The sequence below is a fragment of the Hyperolius riggenbachi genome, chromosome 6 (genome assembly GCF_040937935.1).
Source record: "Hyperolius riggenbachi isolate aHypRig1 chromosome 6, aHypRig1.pri, whole genome shotgun sequence".
NCBI lineage: Eukaryota > Metazoa > Chordata > Amphibia > Anura > Hyperoliidae > Hyperolius > Hyperolius riggenbachi.
This window is the reverse complement of record NC_090651.1, coordinates 285,802,401-285,824,768: the sequence shown is the minus strand read 5'-3', so window position 1 is coordinate 285,824,768 and position 22,368 is coordinate 285,802,401. Positions and strand designations below refer to the sequence as shown.

General features: G+C 41.7%; 1 protein-coding gene across 7 annotated transcripts in view; it reads left to right on the top strand.

Moving 5' to 3' along the window:
• The window catches only part of NECTIN1 (nectin cell adhesion molecule 1), a 316,761-nt gene that overhangs the window by 278,965 nt on the left and 15,428 nt on the right, over positions 1–22,368 (top strand). For 2 of the 7 annotated variants that reach the window (XM_068240981.1, XM_068240987.1), the window contains exon 9: positions 5,115–5,159. The exons of 2 other annotated variants lie outside the window; for them this stretch is intronic. In XM_068240981.1, coding sequence (XP_068097082.1) covers positions 5,115–5,159 — 45 coding nt within the window. Of the gene's footprint in view, positions 1–5,114; positions 5,160–14,555; positions 14,735–22,368 lie in introns of all 7 variants that reach the window. 3 more of the 7 variants (XM_068240983.1, XM_068240984.1, XM_068240986.1) reach the window with 3 other exon arrangements.

Genomic DNA, 22,368 nt, shown 5'->3' with positions numbered 1-22,368 from the left:
TTAATTAATAGTATGGGGTTGAAATTTTATTTCAAAAAAGTAAATATCTTACCACAATCACAGTCTCTTTCTCCCTCACAGCTCCTGTCACCTCTGAATGCTGATTGACAGCAGTCTGAGGTGATGGATGAGCTGGGAGGGAGAAAGCAAGTTTGTTTACTGACATAAACAAGACAGATCATTGTTACTGGCTTGTAACAATGATCTGCCTTGTTACTGGCACTTGATTGGCCCAGGCGACATGTGATTCCCTGGTCCAATCACTAAGCAGCTGGATCCAACGTGAGCACGCGGCGGGAGCGCGCCCACTTGCACACAGCGGCAGAGTTACAATGTAACTCATTAAAACATTCTGTGAAAAGTGAAATGAAGTTTATTGGATTTACAGAAAGTGTGCAATAATTGTTTAAACCAAATTAGGCAGGTGCATAAATTTGGGCACCACAAAAAAGAAATTAAATCATTATTTAGTAGATCCTACTTTTGCAGAAATCACAGCCTCTAAACGCTTACTGTAGGTTTCAATGAGAGTCTGGATTCTGGTTGAAAGGTATTTTGGACCATTTCTCTTTACAAAACATCTGTAGTTCATTCAGGTTTGATGGCTTCCGAGCATGAATAGCTCTTTTTAACTCACCCCACAGATTTTCAATTATATTCAGATCTAGGGACTGAGATGGCCATTCCAGAATGTTGTACTTGGTCCTCTGCATGAATGCCTTTGTGGATTTTGAGCAGTGTTTAGGGTCATTGTCTTGTTGAAAGATCCAGCCCTGGCGCAGCTTCAGGTTTGTCACTGATTTCTGGACATTGGTCTCCAGAATCTGCTGATACTGAGTGAAATCCATGCGTCCCTTAACTTTGACAAGATTCCCAGTCCCTGCACTGGCCACACAGCCCCAAAGCATGATGGAACCACCACCATATTTCACTGTAGGTACCAGGTGTTTTTCTTGGAATGCTGTGTTGTTTTTCCTCCATGCATAATGCCCCTTGTTATGCTAAAATAACTAAATTTAAGTTTCATCAGTCCACAGGACCTTATTCCAAAATGAAACTGGCTTGTACAAATGTGCTTTAGCATACCTCAAGCGGCTCTGTTTGTGCTGTGGGCGGAGAAAAGGCTTCCTCTGCACTCTCGCAAACAGCATCTCCTTGTGTAAAGTGTGCCGAATGGTTGAACAATGCACAGTGACTCCATCTACAGCAAGTTGATGTTGTAAGTTTTTGGTGCTGGTCTGTGGGTTGACTCTGACTGTTCTCACCATTCGTCGCTTCTGTTTATCCAAGATTTTTCTTGGTCTGCCACTTGGAGCCTTAACTTCAACTGAGCCTGTGGTCTTCCTCTTCCATTTCCTCAATATGTTCCTAACTGTGGAAACAGACAGCTGAAATCTCTGAGACAGCTTTCTGTATCCTTCCCCTAAACCATGATGGTGAACAATCTTTGTCTTCAGGTTATTTGAGAGTTGTTTTGAGACCCCTATGTTCTAATCTTCAGAGAAAATTAAAAGAGGAGGGAAACTTAAAATTGACCCCCTTAAATACTCTTTCTCATAATTGGATTCACCTGTGTACGTAGGTCAGGGGTCACTGAGTTTACCAAGCCAAATTGTTTTCCAATAATTAGTTCTAAAGGTTTTGGAATCAATAAAATGACAACAGTGCCCACATTTATGCCCCTGCCTAATTTTATTTATTGTGCACTTTCTGTAAATCCAATAAACGTCATTTTACTTCTCAAATATAACTGTGTGTGTCCCCATATGATGTATTTAACTGACATTTTTTATCGTAACAACCAACGTTTTATACAGGAAAATCATGATAATTAACAAGGTTGCCCAAACTTCCGCATCCCACTGTATGTAGTCATGTATTCATTGAAATAAAATTAGCTAATAACATATTGGCATGAACCAAAAGTAAGTGAACCCTTAAAAAGTAAGTGAAGTATAATTTAATTTTAAAACAAAATCAGAGTCTGGTGTGTTCGATCAACAGGGTGAGTAAGATGAGTGGTGTGAGTGAGACACCACTTCTGAAGGCCTCAAAAAAAATAACTTTTGATCCCCATAAAGCTTAAAAAGGTTACAGCAACATCTCTAAAGAGTTTGGACCCCACCAATCAACAGACAGGTTTGACAAGGGATTATCAGCCATCCCTCACTCGTCCCCACACCAATACTGAGCAAGGAAGCCTGTCGGTGCTCATCTGAATTTCTGACTAAGGCTTGGGTCACACTATGGGCTTGATTCACTAAACCGCGCTAACCCATAGCATGGCCACGCTAGCATTTCTGTGTGCGTTTTCGCGTGCAATCGCAAATTTTCGCGCGTAATCGTGGGTGCAAATTCGAAAACACGTGCAAAACGCTAGCGCAGCCGTGCTATGAGTTGCCATAGTTTAGTATATCAAGCCCTATGTTAGATTTGTGTTGTGCACAGTGACTGCAGATGTACACAAACCTCTCATTTAGAGTGTCTCCATTGTGTGCGTTGTCATACATAGCATCTGGTCCATAAAAATTGTGCAGGTTGGGACTATGCATTCATTATCAAAACAAATCCAACAGATCCGTTGGTGATGGACATAAGTGAATAGATCCTATTAATAACATAGGATCCATGGACATGTCCATTATTACTCTGGTCTCCTATCTGAAAAGTGGACAAAAAAATGACAATTTTCTGCTGAGTGTAAACCAAGCCTGGGGCTTTCTATTAGTTTATTGTGTGGACCAACTGGAATTTAACCTCTTCCTGAAATTATTACAGTACAACCCTTGAGACTTCATCTTAGCTCTATGGGCATAGATATATGCACTTTGGTGCAATCGCGTTTAACACACCGTTCTCGCACACATTCCCATCGTTGCCTTTAGCACACTGTGGGAACATGAGTTCCCAAAGCCAATCAAAATGCCTGTCATGAATGATCACCTGCATCAGCAAGATACCAGTAATCATTCAGAAAATGAAAGTAAAAAAAAAAATATATACTGTACACAACACTTTCTGTGTAGGAGCTCAACTTTCTAAACTTAAAGGGAACCAGAGACAAAGCACCCTTGTGTATTTTACCATATATCTCAGTAAGAACATTAGAGAAAACACTTACCATGCTGTTTCATCCTCACAGCTAAAAGTGTCTGTTATCAGCTGTGATAAGAATCCCGGACTGAGCATTCAGTCTGGCTTTGCAGGGAATAATTATAGCTGAGGCATTGTAGCAGAGCCACAAGGGGGCAGGCTTGGGCTTGAAAAGACACCAGAGAAGACAGACTCAGCTATAATCTTTCCGTAGCAAAGCTAGACTGAGTGCTCAGTCTGGGATTCTTATCAGAGGTGATAACAGTCAGATTAAACAGAGAACAATGAAACAAAGAGCAGATAAGGTGTTTACTGTCATGTTCCCACTGATTTATAAGGTAAAATACAAGAGGGTGCTTCATCTCTGGTTCTCTTTAATGACAAGCTGATTTATAAAAACGTCCTGCTGGGCGCTCTTAATGGCTCCAGGACTTTTTATAAGTCAGACAGTGCTGCTGCCGCTGTGCATGTGCGCAAGTGCACGTGTCCACGTCCGCGCATGCACTTGCGCACACCCGCTTGTGCACGTGCAGGTGAAAATCGAGGGGGAAAAAAACAACAAAGAAAAAATACACCTTTATTTTCAAATACTATATTGTTACCATACTTTGTACTAGGGACATAATTAAAATGTTGTGATAACCAGAACAAGTAGGCAGATAAAATGTGTGGGTTTTATGCACAGTAGCAGTGTTTACAGTATATTAAAACTATAGGGGATGAAATTGGAGAAATAGTGTGTTTTTTTCCTTTTTTCCTTGTTTTTCCCTTTAAAATGCATAGAAAATAAAGTTATTACTGAAAGCAAATATCAACCCCAAAAAGCCCAATTGGTGGTGAAAAAAAAATTCATTTCATTGTGATTAGTAGTGATTAAGCTATTGGCAAATTAAAGGGATGAGCACTGAAAGGTGAAAATTGCTCTTGTCCGTTAGGGTAAAAATGCATTTGGGGTGAAGTGGTTAATATGTACGCCATGAGGATATATTACTTTTATTTTTACAAATAAGAGCTTGTACTTAGTGATATGGGCAGCACAGTGAGGTAGTGGTTAGCGCTCTCGCCTTGCAGCGCTCGGTCACCAGTTCGAATCCCAGGCAGGTCAACATCTTCAAGGAGTTTGTATTCTCTCCCCGTGTTTGCGTGGGTTTCCTCCGGGCACTCTGGTTTCCTCCCACGTCCCAAAAACATACAGTGAAGTTAATTGGCTTCCCATCAAAATTGGCCCTAGACTAAGATACTGTACATGCACTAAACAATATATACAGTACATAGACAAATGATTATGGTAGGGACTAGATTGTGAGCCCCTCTGAGGAACAGTTAGTGACAAGACAATATACTCTGTACAATAATCTGCGTAATATGTCGGCACTATAAATAAATAAATAAAAAATAAATATAGTATAAACTAACACAAAATGTAAAAAATACACATTTATTTCCCAATAAAATATTGTCACCATACATTGTACTAGGGACATAATTTAAAAAAGAACGTTGAAACCAGGACATATTGGCAAATAAAATGTGTGGGTTTTATCTATAGTCGCACATTTTATTTTAAAACTATACTCGCTGAAAACTGAAAAATAATGCATTTTTTCCATTTTTTTCTTATTATCCCTATTAAAATGCATATAAATAAAATAATTCTTAGCAAAAAGTACCACTCAAAGAAAGCCCGATTTGTGGCAAAAAAACAATATATAGATCATTTAGGTGTGATAAATAGTGTTTAAGTTATTGGCAAATAAATGGGAGAAGTGCTGAAAAGTAAAAATTGCTCTGGTCCATAAGCGGAACACAACCTGTAGTGGTCAAGTGGTTAAAGTGGAAATTAAAATAAGTTCCCCAGGCAAGAAACACAATTTTTAAAGTTCCTATTGGTTCACACAACAGGGCTCATGATCAATATTTTGGTGGGGGTGGTTGATGATCTCTTTTCAAGCTAATCGAATAGAAGAACCTGAATATCAAAGTGGAAGAAAGAACTGAAAAATGTCTAAATTGCCTCCTAGCTACAAATGCATTGGAGCTGCAGTCTTGACTACTGTTCAACACAGGTAAGCACTGCATCATGCCAATGGCCAGGATTCAATTAGTGGATTCTTGTACAGACATTGTGGGCTCCATGCCATGTATGTATGCAACTTATTTTTCCTTGGTAACTCTGTTTACATCAGTTTTTAGTATTTGCACCTGTACTTTAGTGACTCCCCCTCCCTTTGTACTGTTGATTTTGTATAATGCCATGCATTGACAGATTGAAGTGTGGCACTAAGTTGTAGGCTTTCCTTTAGTCAGTTCAAACAGTGTATATTACCATATTTGTTTTGCACACAGGGCTGGATTTTCCATAAGGCACTGTAGGCACGAGCCTACAGGTGCCTCATGTGGTAGAGGCGGCCTCTCCTCCTCAGATCACTGACCTCAGGAGCTTGCAGTCTAATACTTGCCTCCTATCACTGATCTTAGGCACTTATACCCTAATCCTTGTCCCATGTCACTAATAATGATATGAGTGTAAGATTCTATGGACAGTTAGTGACATAAGGCAGGGGTAAGAGTTCAGAATAGTTTTACTTGGCGGTGTGGCCGGTGTTCAGGGCGGAGTTTAAGGCACCAGAACGCCTGTACCTACAGGCCTCTGAGTTGTAAACCCGGCCCTGTTTGCACATGTTCTATATGGGTTTTGTTTCTACAGTTGTATATTTTATTTTCAGTATTCAACACTTTACTATTAATCTCGACAATATTAGTACTGTTTTACATGAAGAAGCCAGGGTTTATTGGCGAAACATGTCATACTACAGTCCATATTTTTGCTAATGGATTTTTGACCATTATTGGTGATAAACCTCCCTTTTAATAAGTTAATTATTCTATATTTTTGGACTCCATTTGTTTGTGTATCAGCACTAGTATTAAAGAACGTTTATATGGGGTCATTAGTACAGAAACAGGTTACTTTTTTTTTTTTCCTAAAAAGAGTGTCCTACCGCGTATGTAGGATTGGTTCATAGAAAAACCATAGATTGGTTCATAGAAAAATAGTTTGTTATCAGATCCATGTCCCATCCACAAATAGTGGTTGCTGAGAATTTACAGCAACCTGTAATGTGTGAGTATAATAATTCTCCAATTTTCTATTTACATTTGTTCCCCAGGTAATGCACCTGGTGGGGCTCTCACTTGCTGTGAAGCAGTTAAATTGAGCACATTGGTAGCAATGTTAATCTGTACATGCCAGACATTAACTCCAAAGATGAGCTTTGGCTATTGGGTTTGGCTGTTATATAGCTTATATTCGAATATGGGCATTGCTGGTTGGCTATTATATAGTCAACCTATGGATACTGCAACAGGCTCATAGGTTAGGGTTAGGATTAGTGTTAATAAGGTTAGTGTTAGTTGATAGGGTGAGGGGAATTAGTTAATAGTAAGAGAGAGGAAGTTAAGGTTGGGCTTTGGGAGGAGGGTTAGGCAGTCACAAAGGCATTAGTTCAGGTAAAATTGGTTAAGGTTAGGGTTAGGCAAGATAATAGTAGAATATTGGTAATATAAAATTTCAGATATTCTCAGGGATGGATTTACCATAAGGCACTGTAGGCATGTGCCTACAGGAGCCTGATGTTGCAAAGGCGGCTCTATCTCTCCCAGAGCGCCCCCTTCCCTGATTCCCAATGCAGAGTGCAGAGTGGAGTGTAAATGAGAGGTTACTCACCCAGGTGTCGGCATTCCACTGACCAGATCTCCCTTCAGTCAGGGGCAAATTAATACTGAAGGTACCACTGGCTACCCAATGCTAAGGCACACCTGTAGCTACCTATGCTGGGCAAGGCAAGTAAGGGAGAGGTGACAGCTAGGACAACCAGTACACTTGCCGAGCAGTTTGGTGGGGGTTTTGTAGGTTCATGGAGGGCGAAGTCTAGGCTGCCAAGACATCTGAGCCTATAGGCTCCTGTGATGTAAATCCAGGCCTGGATATTCTACCTATTGGCAACACTAAACGCCCAATTTAACTCACGGCTTAATTAGATGTTTGCCCTTGGTCGTCTCCCTTTTGTTGTTTGTATTTGTACCAAACGTTGAGATATGATGAAAATGTTCTATCACTTCTAACTGCAGGGTTCTCAGCAATCATAAATATACCACTCTACAAATCACAGAGCCTACAGCCATTTATATTTCCGTGATCACTCGCTGGCAAAAGGAACAACACTTTTGACATAAAAAAAAAACTTTTACTGAAATTAAAAGCAAAAACTTTGGAGTAAGGGCAACACCATTTATTAGCTATCTCAATAGATTGAAAAAGCAAACTTTTGAAGTGCTATAGATTTCTTCTTCAGGCTTTATCTAAAGCCTGAAGTAGAAATAGACAGATAAAGGCTGAAGAAGAAATCTATAGCATTTTGAAAGCTTGCTATTGAGTTAGCCAATAAATGGCATCATCTTTGTACAAAACTTTTTGCTTCAACTGGTGGCTAACATGGTACAATACTCTTTTCCACCTATTGTGGAAATTTAAAGTGATAGTAGAGAAGCTTCACTGCCAACTAGACAAGCTGGTGACTCAGGAGTAACTAATGAAAAGGTAAGTAAATAACCACTGTGGTTCGCATACTGCTCCTGATTTTGTAATGCTAGGTACACACGATACGTTTTTTCGTTCGATAGATGCATTCAAATGATAATTTCTGTCATGTCCGATATTGCTTTCGATCGTTTTATCGCTCGATTTCTCATAGAAGTGAATGGAAATTGATAAGAAAGATACGAGAATCGAGTGGGAAATCAAGCGGAAAAATGAATCTAAAATCGATCGAACGGGAAATCGACTGAAAAAATGCATCATGTGTACCCAACATGAGATTGCACAAATGTCAGGGAATCTGTATCACCCAGGAGAGCTAGCCTAGACTTATTGGTTTCTTATTGGAAGCCCAATACAAGCCAATGGCAAAATTCAGCATTTTTGCACCCCCATATCTCTGGTTGGTTATCACCTGCCAACTTTAGCAGTTAATAGCAAAGGCCCCTTACATCCTAGCAACACCAAATTTGCAGGATATGTTAAAAAGATAGCAGGAAACAATATTTTAAAAAAATACCGTATATATTTTATGTGCTGGGTGTGAGTGTGGGAAATCTGAAAAAAAAAAATGATGTGGGTTCCCCCTCCCGAGCTCTCTGTAACCCCTTGTCCCCCACGCAGGCTGGGATAGCCAGAATGCGGAGCCCCGGCCGTGTGGGGCTTTGCACCCTGAGCTATACCAGTCCACATGGTTCATGGTATGGGAGGCTCCGGGGGAAAGGGGCAGCCAAGCCTTCCCCTCTCCTCCCGAGCCCTTGTCCAATCCATGGACAAGGGGCTCTTCCCCCCCTCGGTACCCCAGGAGGAGGTGGGGGTGATGACTCCCTGGGGGGGGGGGGGTTCATGGTGGCATCTGGGAGTCCCCTTTCAGATGGGGACCCCAGGTGCCCACCCCCTCCCAGGAGAAATGAGTATAAGGGTACAAAGTACCCCTTACCCATGTCCACAAAGGGTTAAATGAAATAAAAACACAATGACGAAAAAAGTTTTAATGTTCTTAACTAACCAGAAATACTTACCTGTACCTTTAAAAAAAAGTTCCCCTGCCAATATCCTTGGAAATGTCCCACGGCCATAGTATCCTCTAATCTTGCGATCTTCAATTATGTTGATTGAAGATCTCCGCCTCCCCCCACATAGCAGAGAATGCGTTGCATAGGACGCATAACTGCCGGCTCCCGCTGTCCTCCCCGCCGCCTCAAATCTCACCCTCACCTAGCCTGGCACCTGGTGCACCCATGGGTGCACCCGGTGCTAGGCTAGGTGAGGGTGACAAGTGAAGGCAGGTGGGGAGAGACAGCAGGAGCCGGCAGCTATGCGTCCTGCACAGGACGCATTCTAAGCTATACTAACCGGTTCAAGAAGGATCCGGTTCTTTTTAATGAATTGAATCGAATGAATCGGCTCTTTTTTCCTTTGAAACTTTAAAATCGATTTTCTCAAAAAGTATAAGGTCTTTTTAGAAAGTTTTTTTTCCTCTTGTAGTCACTGATCCCCTCCAGGTGTTAGACCCTTTGAAATATCTTTTCCATCACTTTTCTGGCCAGAAACAGTGTTTGTATTTTAAAAAGTTCGCCTGCCCATTGAAGTATTTTGCGGTTCGCATGGTTCGCACGAACATGAACTTTTGCGGAAGTTCGTGTTTGAGGTTTGCGAACCTAAAATCGGAGGTTCGAGCGATCTCTAGTTACGTGAAATTACAAACATGACAGACACATTTTTGCATAAATTGCCAAAGAAAACAATAGCGTAAGCCAGAATGGGAAGGGGGAATAGTGGAAACAAAGATTTTTTTCAAAAAGACCTTGTAGTTTTTGAGGAAATCTATTTTAAAATATTTTAAGAAAAAATGTTTTTTAAACTGAGAAAAATAACATTTTGCTGCTTAAAGAGACACTGAAGCGAAATTTTTTTTTGATATTATGATTTGTATGTGTAGTACAGCTAAGAAATAAAACATTAAGATCAGATACATCAGTCTAATTGTTTCCAGTACAGGAAGAGTTAAGAAACTCCAGTTGTTATCTCTATGCAAACAAGTTATTAACTCTCCGACTAAGTTTAGTCATGGAGAGGGCTGTTATCTGACTTTTATTATCTCAACTGTTTTTTTTTTTTGCTCTGCTAGAGGAGAGGTCATTAGTGCACAGACTGCTCTGAAAGACTCATTTTGAATGCTGAATGTTGTGTAATCTGCACATATTATAGAATGATGCAATGTTAGAAAAAAACACTATATACTTGAAAATAAAAATATGAGAATATTTTCTTTGCTGCTAATCTTCTAGTAATTATTCATAGTACACAACCAATTCACTATATCATATATTTTTTTTCGCTTCAGTGTCTCTTTAACACATTAACATATACACAGTTCCAAGTTCTGTGTACTTATTTTATACATTGCAAGAAAACAGACACATGGGGTCCCCCCTCCAAAGCCTCTTTAATGCCTTGTCACACATGTAGGCTGGTATAGCCAGAATTTGGATCCTAGACCGTGTGGGCTCCTCACCCTAAGCTGCACCAGCCAGGGTCACAAGGCGTAAAAGAGGCTTAGCAGTGGCTTAACTACAATTCATGAAGCCCCCCAGCAATCCCTTCCCTTGCCTCCCCTTGGTGCTCTTCACAGCCTGGGGGACCCTCCCACAAGGGTCATAAAACAAGTGTGGCCATCATGATCTTCACACTCATAACAAGTGTTGTCACAAAAACACCTGATCTAAAGTACAGTCCCCTGTATCGGAGGAAGGGTAGGTTTATAGTTGGGGCCCCCATAGCTGTGGGCTCCCCTGTGTTCACAGGGGCTGCTCCCCTCTGGTTATGCCCATGACTGGGAGAGGGGACACTAAACTGCCCATTTTCATGAAATGTATAAAAAAAGCAACTTTCCATTGAATTTTTTTAAATAGATTTTCCCAGCAACTAACAAATCTTTTTGAAAAAAGTTGTTCCCAAAGAATCAAATTTTACATTTTCATAATTGCAAAATTACAAGATATAATTATAGAACATAATTAGTTATGCACAAAATTAATTTATAATTACAGTCGTGGACGAAACTAATTAATAATAAATTTGCCAGAAATTTTGCATTAATATAATTGTGAACTTTGATGCGAAATTACAATTATGCAAAATTCGAGCTTAACACTATTCCCACCAAGTCCTGCCCTACCTACACAGTGGTGAAAGCCTCAGCAGTGTCAGCACATACTCAAAGGGCAAATATGTGAACTGTTGTTGCTATAGTGACACATACAGAGTATATAAGAAGTTCCAGTACAGCACGACCAGTAACCCCGCTTAATCACAGACTTTAGATGCATCTTAAATGGAACCGTAAGAAGGAATACGGTTGTCCAGTGAGATATCAATCAATGTTTTTGGCCAGATGCAATTCCTGAGCTAAGAGGAAAGTTGCTTCAACCTCCTTTGCTTAATGTGATCACCGATATGGAAGGTCTGTGTGCTGTCCCCCCAAATGCTGGCTTGTCAGGCGTTTCCATAAAAGCCAATGTTCCCCCAAATGCTGGTTTGTCAGGCCTTTCCATAAATGACAACCAGTGATCAATTTCTGTTCAACTTTTAACAATCGCCGGTAAGATTTTTAGTGGCTATGAGCGCTCCTCTGTATTATTAGACCTTGAAATAACCTAGGAATAAAGCAATATGTTATATACCATTAAACACACCCTAAACTGTTTGCAAATGTTGATACACAATCCAAAAGAGGAGAAGAAAAGGGGAAGACAAACTTCACAAATATACAATACAGTATATATACAGCAATATGGATTGCCACACAATGGGAGGGGTATACCACCCTGCAGTCTATGTTCATAAGTGGATTGTGCCGGCACTCAACATATAGTTCACTATTAAGCTACATACACACGCGGGACAATTGTCCCCCGTTGCATGGCTACAAGAGACCAGGGAGCGACAGCTCCCTGGCGGCGACAGCTATCCACACGTCTCACCAGAAAGGCAGAGACGCGGCGGAAGCTGTCTGTGAATGGAGCATCCCCCAGCCGGATGCTCCATTCACTTGCATTAGGTCTCCTGTCGCTAGTCCGCATACACACGCGGACTAGCGACAGTTGCGGCAAAGTTGCGGCGACAGCTGTAGCCGGCGATTGAACAAGTCAATCGTCTGGCGACAGCTCCGACAGGCTACGGTTCAGGGCGCACACGTCATACACATGGGCGACCTGTCGCCGCAACACGCGTGTGCCACGTGGTTGCAGCGACAGCCGTACCCCATGTGTATGTGCCATTAGTGATATATCTCTTCACTTTCCAAAAAACAGTTCACACAAAGTACTCTCACCAGATACGATGGCTGATTTTGTTATAGATCAGCATAAGAAGCATATCAGTGTGTCCACATCTTTATCTGTGTCTACCCGCATCTAAGTCTTGAAGGAGGTGAAAGCACATAGCGTAATCCGCCTTAAAACCGTTGCCACAATGTCACAGCAACCCCACTCGTGTGTTGGTGTTCAAATACAAACAGCCCACCACCAGCACGTCTAAGAAACTGCTAGCCGCTCACCAGATGCCAATGCTGATCAGAGATGCATGATCAGCCAACAGCGCTTATCAGATCCGAGATCAATCAAACTTGATTTGCATGCCAGGCTCATTAAACTCTAGTAAGGGTTATTTGCGATGCCTTGTGAACTGAGGTGGATGAGGGCGCTTGACCATATTCCTCCTAAAGGGACATTTTAACGTTACTTGGTAATTTTGGCCATTATAATTTTGTTTACATTTATGAATTAATTGAATTATTATCTGGTTTCTAGGTTTCCTAGCAAAAAGGACAGTATTGTATATATACCTGGAAGTACCTGCTATGACACTGGATAGCATTACACTACATTTTTCTTGTCTCTCAAATCTGCAATATGTTATTATTTGAATATGAATACTGGTTTCGTCTCAGCACCTGCTGGCCACAAATGGCAAATATCAAATATGATTTCACTCAACTACATATTTAATATTTACCTGCTGAAATTGTTTTCTCTTAATATAGTAAATGCAATGTTTTTTTTCATTTGTCTATGTACATTCAGAGCTAGCTGCTAGGTTACGGCATTAGATAAGGAAGCTGCGAAGAGTAGTAGCAGCCTAAGCCGATACAAGGCATGTTTCCCAATAAAAACAGGGACTTTTTTAGTTTTTGTGGTTTTTTTTTTTTAATTTATTTTAGCTAGCTTGCACGGTTTTAATTACTGTATTTTTGGGCATATAAGCGCTCCAGACTATAAGACGCACCTATTTTTGGGCATATAAGCGCTCCAGACTATAAGACGCACCTAGGTTTAGAAGGCAAAACCCAGGGGAAAAATATATACTAAACCTGGTGCGCTCATGGTCCCGGAGTGTCTTGTAGATGTTCCGCCACAATTATTGTGTCCCCTTATACCTCATGTGTCTTCCTGTCTCCCCCATGTGTCCCCTTCTGTCCCCATATGTCCTACTTTGCTTCCCCGTGTCCCCCTCCGCTCCCCCTGAATAAATGAAAGCAGCGGCAGTAGGGCTTACCAAAACCATCAGAGCGCACCGCGATCAGAGACCTCTCTCTCACTGCTCTCCTAATGCCGGCTTCTGCTGATCGCGTCATTACACACGACCAGCACTAGGGGAACCGTGAGAGAGAGGAAATGTCTCTGATTGCCGTGGGCTCCGATGGATTGCCTGAGTCATACTGCCGCTGCTTTTACTCAGAGGGAGCGGAGGGGGACACTGGGGAGCGGAGGACACATGTGGACAATACAGGAAGTCCCCGACATCATGACGGGTCGGCGGTTCGTATCTGCAGGAGTTCATAAGTTGGGGACGCCATGTATTTGGCATATGAGATGCTGTGACTTTTTCTCCCCATTTTGGGGGAGAAAAGTGTGTCTTATATGCCAAAAAATACGGTATTTTATAATTAATATTTTTTACACAAGCAAATCTAAGGCTGGGCCTTTTAAATCAGTAAAAGAAAAAAGGCTTAAAGCCCCACTCCAGGCACAGATGTTTACCCAGATATGTGCAGGCATCCAGTTGCACAGCTTGTTTCTATTTGTCTGTAATGCTGGATACACACCATGCGTTTCCGTGTTCGATGCGTCCGTCGATACGCATCGATTCGATTATTTCTGACATGTCCGATTCAAGCTTCGATGGATCGTTAAGTCGATTTGCCATACTTTACATGACAATCGACCTAAAAATCATCGAAACGTGTTCGGAAATCCTCGGAAATAATCGAATCGACGCATATCGACGGATGCATTCGACGCGGAAATGCATGGTGTGTATCCAGCATAAGATCTTTAATTAGATGATGTAAAATAAATCACTTGTAAAATACCTGGTCAGAGATGCAATCGAAGAGTCAATAGCAGCCACACCCACAGCTGCCTTACTGAATTCAGTACTCCTGGCCATGTGATCAATATTTCAAGACATGATTTTCAGCAGCATAGGTCACATTTAAAAAAGGTTACACCTGAGGACTCTGAGTATGACTTATTTTAGATTAGTGGCCTGGAGATGGACTTTAATATCAGCCTTTCAAAATATACTGAAACCAACCACCTTAAAACAAGAGCATTTCCTGGTTTATCCATCCACCTCCTTTATAGAATATTATTTCTTGCATCACACTGTTGTTCGTTAATTTGAAACCTAATTTGTGCTATGTTTATGTTTTTTATATTTATTTTATTTGCCTCACAGTTTTTCTTCTTTCCGATTGCTCTGTCTGCATTTACCTCCTCCCTGCCCATTTTCTTTCTTATCACCAATGATCCCTTTTTATTTCCCGATTGCTCTCATTTTCTGGTGCTCTGATCTGCAGACTTCTGCTTGCACCGGCCTAGATGTCCAGTATGCTGAGCTGGACACATCTGCACTGGTGTCACCTCCAGGCACCGAGAGCTCCATCCATGCCAGCGGAGACCTTGTCGAGTATGCAACTATCCAGCCTCACTTAATAAAGCATGCAACCTAGGTCCTTCCCCTCAGACTGGCCTCAAGGTATTCTGTTCCTGTTGCTCCTTGTCTTCAGTCTGCATCAGTACAACACTGTGATGCTTCATTTCTTCTAGACATGCCCAGTTATGCTTCCTTGTCTCCAGGTCATGTCTTTCTTGTCAAAACCTTCAAACCTTTGTTTTCCTTTGCATGTTGTCAGTTGCATTTTGGCAGATCTTAGTCTTAGGATAAGCCATTAGTGGCATATGTCTAGTAGCATATTTGGTTTATGGTTTAAATCAGCGATGTTGAACTCCAGTCCTCAAGAGCCGAGGTCCTCACACATTTTTTGGCACAGCTCAAATTAATTGATGGGACTCAATTAAGAAAGGTGTGGTCCTCAAGTAGAACACAAGTCTCCATTTCTTTTTTTGAAGAACATCAGCTGCCAACAATGATATAGCCCATCAGAGAAAATTAAGCTTCGTCAGCTCGCTCACTCTTGGTGTTGGGATTTTTTTTGCATTATAGGTTGTTCTATCTTCTACTGACCCTTCACCCACCCTACCTCTATATCCTAGCGAAAAATGAATAATACTAATACGTAAAGGAAAAGAAAACAGAAAAGGGGCCATGCTCATATGTATTTAAAAAAAACAGAAAAAGGGTCACACTTACATACACCCACACATATACAACCCCACTCCCAAACACCCCAGAAAGCTCTCTCTCAATTTCCTTCCTCTCCGGTCTTCAAAAGGTCATTAAAGAGAACCCGAGGTGTGTTTAAAGAATGTTATCTGCGTACAGAGGCTGGATCTGCCTATACAGCCCAGCCTCTGTTGCTATCCCAAACCCCCGTAAGGTCCCCCTGCACTCTGCAATCCCCCATAAATCACAGCCGTGCTGTGAGGCTGTGTTTACATCTGCAGTGTCAGTCTCAGCTGCTCCCCCGCCTCCTGCAAAGCTCCGGTCCCTGCCCCTGTCCCTTCCCTCCAATCAGCAGGGAGGGAAGGGATGCAGGTGGGGACTGGAGTTCTGCAGGAGGCGGGGAGAGCAGCAGACTGACACTATAGAGATAAACACAGCCAGCTCTGACAAGCTGTTTGTCAGCAGCGTGGCTGTGATTTATGAGGGATTGCAGAATGCAGGGGGACCTTAGGGGGGTTTGGGATAGCAACAGAGGCTGGGCTGTATAGGCAGATCCAGCCTCTGTATGCAGATAATATTCTTCAAACCCACCTCGGGTTCTCTTTAAGTTCTTGACTAGAGTTCCCTCCACCTCCATCCCTGCTCCGACCCTGCCGATAGTTTGCATTGCAAAAATAATTGAATTCTTGTCAGAATATCAACAAAGCTGGGGGGAGATAGACCTTTCCAGTTCTCAGCTACCAATTTTGTAACTGCCAATGAAGCCATGAATGCAAGTTTGGTATGTAAATAATTATCAAACTTTTGTCCAACTTGTAGTATAGCAAAATAACTGTTTAGACTTAGATCGTATCCAAAACATCTAGGAAATAAATTGTTTATTTTTTCCACAGTTTTTGTGTTTGGTGACATAACCACTACATATGTATATAACTGTGTGTGGCTGACCTACACCGCCAACATGTCCCCTCAGCTTGTCTGCTCCCTCTTCTCGTGGAGCTAGGTGCCAGATACCAGCTCATAATACATTTATCCTGAAGAAGTTGGTAGATAGGGGTTTTGGGAAGTCAGATAGTTTGTAAAATAGTTTGCCAGGTACAGTCATTCATTGATACTTGAAGTTTATCTCCCCATTTTTGGTTGGCTGTTAGTAGGAAGGGGAGTCTAGACCAATGACAAACCTTTACATGGTCTAGTTCTTTCCAAAATATATTTTTTTCAAATTCATTATAACCTAATCTTACTGGTCCCTCCTTTTTTTGTAGTTGTTTCAAAAAGTTTTTAGCCTGTAGATAATAGAGTGACTCAATGGAGTCTAGACTGCATCTATGCTACGATGAAGGCCATTTCCGAATTGTTTGATATAACTGTAATAAGGTAGCATTTTTCTGCAAAAAGATTGTCCTCTTCCATTTATGATCCCATGCTGGAGGAAAGTCATGGAAGCAATTGAGTGCTGTCATTGGGGAAGGGCTCCACTGATTTTTCACTGGTCTAATAAGTTGAAAAAGCCCCGCTAGTGCTGGTCTCCATTTCTCAGTCCATCATAAACACTAGCATGGATATGGCCCTCGAGGACTGGAGTTCGACACCTGTGGTTTAAATGAATTCAACTGTAATTGCGTAATGGTGACCACTGACCATACACAGACTTATTTCAACCATATCATCTTCATTGGCAATGACTCAGGAAAGGATCAGCCTGTGTAGGATTTCTCTAGGCAGTAATAATGATAAGGGAAGCACTCCTTATGGCACAAAGTGACTTCCAACTAGATGAGAAGAAAACTCTTTGCAATATGGCTTGGTTTGTCTACTTTTTCTTAAAATAATTTATACACCATATTAACCAACTGAGAAGCTGTAGAGACAACTTCCTGATTACTGCGAGTCCCAGGAGGCTATAGCTTGTTTGAAGATGAACATTGCTTATTCCACCCAAAATACTCAGTGAGACATCTCTGCCTGTTTATGGTCAGATTGTGTGCTCAGGCTCATGGCTACTGCACTCCAGCATAGCATAGGGAAATGTACCTCTGAGCTGCTGCAGATGACTACTTAAAGGGGCACTGTGGCAAAATTGTAAAATATGTGCAAACATAGACAAATAAGAAGTATGTTTTTTTTCCAGAGTAAAATGAGCCATAAATTACTTTTCTCCTACGTTGCTGTCACTTACAGCAGGTAGTAGAAATCTGACAGAAGCGACAGGTTTTGGACTAGTCCATCTTTTCATAGGGGATTCTCAGCAAGGCTTTTATTCTTTATAAAGACATTCCCTGGAAAGGATTTAAATAATGATGCTGGCCAGCTTCCCTGCTCACTGCACAGTTTTTTGGCAGTTGGACAGAGCAACTGCCATTCACTAAGTGCTTTTGAAAACAAATAAATCCCTGAGAATCCCCCCATGAAGAGATGGACTAGTCCAAAACCTGTCGCTTCTGTCAGATTTCTACTACCTAGTGTAAGTGACAGCAACATAGGAGAAAAGTAATCTATGGCTCATTTTACTCTGGAAAAAAAAATACTTATTTTTCTATGTTTGCACATATTTTTTAATTTTTCACCATATTGCCCCTTTAAGAATACAAATTGGGATGGGGGGGGGGGGGGGGGGGGGGGGGGGGCACTTGAGGAAGGGAATGGTTGTTGTGAAAATAATGAATTGAAGGATTCCTTTTAGTTTACTGGATTCAGTTTCAGCCACCAGAGTTTTCTTTTGCTTGTGGATTTGTTGACATTGATCAGCAGGACCTGGTGGGTTCCTGCAGGACGGAGTAATGAGTGTTATTTTATTTTTCCTGTTTATGTATTCAAGTGTAAATAAGAATTTTAAGTTTTACGGCTATCAATATAACAACATTCTTTTCTGTGGTGCTGTACAAATAAATTGGTTAATTAGAATAAGAAGAAAAAGGATAGGGAGCGCTCCTTATCCTTTTTCTTCTTTGATATTTAGTACTTTATAGGTGAGACGAGTTATATTTAACAGTGAGGGTTGATATCCCGTACCCTTTGTATATTATAATTAGAATAAAAATAACAAAAATGCAAGCATTCAAGCTAATTTAATAATAAGTTCAAAGAGTTGAGCAGCAAGCCACAGACACAAATGCTGTGATACGTGGTACTTTTGGAGGTAACCATACAGGCTAGAGTGCCAGTGTGCATCTTAACCACTTAACGACCGCCTAACGCTGATAGGCGTCGGCGGGTCGTTAGTGGTATAGCATGGAAACGGCCGCTCGATCGAGCGGCCTTTCCATGCTAGTTCACGGAGACTGCCTCCGTGAACAGTGTGCGAGCCACCGATCGCGGCTCGCACGCATAATGTAAACATCCGGGGAAGAAATCCCCGCTGTTTACATCACATGGCGCTGCTGCGCAGCAGCGCCGTGACGTAGATCGGCGATCCCCGGCCTCTGATTGGCTGGGGATCGCCGTCATCTGATAGGCAGAAGCCTATCCTATCAGGCGCAGGACGGTACTCCGTCCTGCGCCGCTCAGAAAAGAAGGTAGAGGGAGGGAAAGCCGGGGAGCCCGGAAAACGCTGCGGAGGGGGGCTTTGAGGAGCCCCCCCCGCAAATCAGTAGTAGCCGGCGGCGATCAGACCCCCCCTGCAGGACATCCCCCTAGTGGGGAAAAAAGGGGGGAAGTCTGATTGCCCTGCCACTTTCCTGATCGGTGCTGCGGGCTGTAGAGCCCACGCAGCACCGATCAGTGCAAAATCCCCTGGTCCTTAAGTGGGATAGTGGAGGCGGTTCCAGTTTACTGAACCAATCAATGGTACATGGAAGGGAATTCACTTGAAAGACCTAACAGTGACTCTTGTACACATCCTGGGTGCTTGCAAGTGGTTGGCATGGGCAGTCACATCTGAGCACAACTGCTGTTGTAGTGGATAGCCAATAAGTGCACCAGCTAATACAGCTGACGGTCAGAAACCAGGTCCAAACCTAACACAGTGTGGTTTGGTGTCATTTTGAAGGTTCAATAAAGCTGTTTTCTAATTTTTGAACTTGAGGTCTTTAACCACTTCACCACTGAGGGGTTTTACCCCCTGACCACCAGAGCAATTTTCACATTTCAGCACTCCTTCCATTCATTCGTCTATAACTTTATTATTACTTATCCCAATGAAATGAACTATATCTTGTTTTTTTTGCCACCAATTAGGCTTTCTTTAGGTGGGACATTATGCCAAGAATTATTTTATTCTAAATGTGTTTTAATGGGGAAATAGGAAAAAATGTGGGAAAAAATTATTATTTTTCAGTTTTCGGCCATTATAGTTTTTAAATAAAGCATGCTACTGTAATTAAAACCCATGAAATGTATTAACCCACTTGTCCTGGTTATAAAACCATTTAAATTATGTCCCTATCACAATGTTTGGCGACAATATTTTATTTGGAAATAAAGGTGCATTTTTTTCAGTTTTGCATCCATCTCTAATTACAAGCCCGCAGTTTATAAAGTTATACCCTCTTGACATAAATATTTAAAAAGTTCAGTCTCTAAGGTAACTATTTATGGTTTTTTTTATTGTATTTTTTTTTTTTTAATTACAAAAAAAAAAAAAAATTGGGGAGTGTGGGAGGTAATGAGTTAATTTATTGTGTAAATGTAATGTTTGTATATGTAAAATGCTTTTAGGGTGTAGTTTACTATTTGGCCACAAGATGGCCACAGAGTGTTTGTTTACATGCGACCTGTAAGCGTCCGGAAGGACGCTTACAGGAAGCAGTAGGAGGCTGGGAGACGCACAATGATCTCGCTGTTTCTGAAAGAAGCAGCAGATCATTGCGGGGGCTAGATCAACGAACGGGAATGGATTTTCCCGTTCATTGATCTCCGGGCGAGCGGGCGGCGGCGTGCACGAGCGGCGGGTGCGCGCGCACGAGCGGCGGGAGCGCGGATAGCGGCGGTAGCGCGGAAGGTACGGATTTCTCCGTCCCTGGTTTTTTAGGAGGGAAAAAAGGGGCGGAGAAATTCGTACCGCTGGGGGTAAAGTGGTTAAGAATCTTCTTTTCCTCTTCCCATAAACAGTTTATATTACTAGTTGGAGACCCAAGAACAAGTGTATCATGTGGTAACAGGGGTGTATAACACCCATGTACCCACATGAATGCCATTTGTACTCAAAATAAAGAGGACTGTGTTTCTTTCATAAATTTGTACCAAACCTAACACAGGCCCATATGCAATCCACTTTTTCTTCTGAGGTGCTTGTGTGGTGCGAATTAGTCGCAGAAACCGCAAAACGAATTTGCACGCGGATCCGAATTTTACAGCGAATTTTACCGCAAATTCGCGGGGGTTTTCGCATATGTTAGTAAGTATGCAAATTTAACCATGTCAGTGCCTGTGTGCTTTTACATTGATTTTATGCGAAAACGCCCACGAACTTGCAGTAAACTTCGTATACGAAAACGCATGCGAATTTCCTATTAAATACATTGTATGAGAATCGCACACCACAAGGCGGTGTGCGAATTCTGATGGCTCTGCCGTGCCGTGCAGATTTTTCCTGCACACAAAACCGCACAGGATTTCTGACAAGTGGAAACAGGCCCATCCACTTGTATTGCCTTTGCGAATCTGCATGCAGGAAACGCATGCAGATTCGCTCTAGTGGAAACGGGACCTGAGATTTCTCCTACGAGATCATTTTTCATCTTGTATTTAAAATAATTTTTTTCCAAACAAAAAAAGTCGAAAAAGGTGCGATCAAAATTATTTGGAGCCTTTTCTTGCTTGCTGGTGGTTTAAAAGGTATTTTATTTACAAGTTGTAAAAATGTCATCTAGGAGAAAACTCAGGTGAAAAAGGTAATAGCATATGAGCCACATGCCCTTTCTTCTAGGAGATCATTTTTAATCTTCAGTTTAAAATAACTTTGCAATTGAAAAAGTACCAAAAATAGGTGAAATAGAACGGTCAACATTACTTTGAGAATGTTCTTGCTTGCTGGTGGCTTATAATGCTGTTTATTGATTTTGGGGTTGATTCATTAAACATAGGTAATATTACCCTACATTCACAGCACACGGTAATATTACTGTTACTTCCCCACGTAAGTACCATGAGACATGGTAGTAGCATGATCCACGATACTCTACAAGCACACCCGCTACTATGATAACACGCTCATTACCCTACTAACAGGTGCACGTAAGTAATGGTAGACTTTTCTGTGCTGTGCGTGCATGGCAATTTTACCGATGTTCAATTAATCAACCCCAAGCCGTGAAAAACTTGAAGTGAATAGAATTAGTGCTGGGACCCCCTGAACCTCCTTAACAGGGGCTTGTCGAATGACACGGGCAGGCAGCCATGCTCCCATCCACTAATATGTGCGGCCACACTGAGCAGGCTCTGGATGCCTGCACAGTAACACAGAGCCAATCGGGCTCAGCTTTTTCCACCAAGCCAGAACAACTCAGTGCTACTGTGCAGGCTCAAGGCACCCTGCACCTGCGCAGTGAGGCAGAACTTACAGAGGCTCCCAGTGCTGGATTGATGGTCTTGAGGAACACGTGGGAAGTTTCTGGAGGATCCAGAGGCTTCCATCTTTGGAGGTAAGTATTTGACTTTTGCTTTTTTTTACCCACTTCAGCCTACAGTGTTGTTAACTTTATGCATTCATGCAACTTTCACTTCCCATTCACCAAAAACTTTATCACTACTTATCAAAATTAATTGATCTATATCTTGTTTTTTCCACCACTAATTAGGCTTTCTTTGGGTGGTAGATTTTGCTAAGAATTATTTTTTCCTAAATCTATTTTAACAGGAAGATTAAGAAAGAAATGGAAAAAAAATCATTATTTCTCAGTTTTTAGCTATAATAGTTTGAAATTAATACATGCTACCGTAATTAAAACCCATATATTTTATTTGCCCATTTGTCCCGCTTAATACAAGATATTTCCCCCTCTGATAACTCTACATCGGAGTCTCTAGTATGACGTCTCTTGGAGGTAGATTTTAAACCTTGCAAGGGGGGCCCAGAAACCACCGGAGAGGCTGGTAAAATAGGCAAG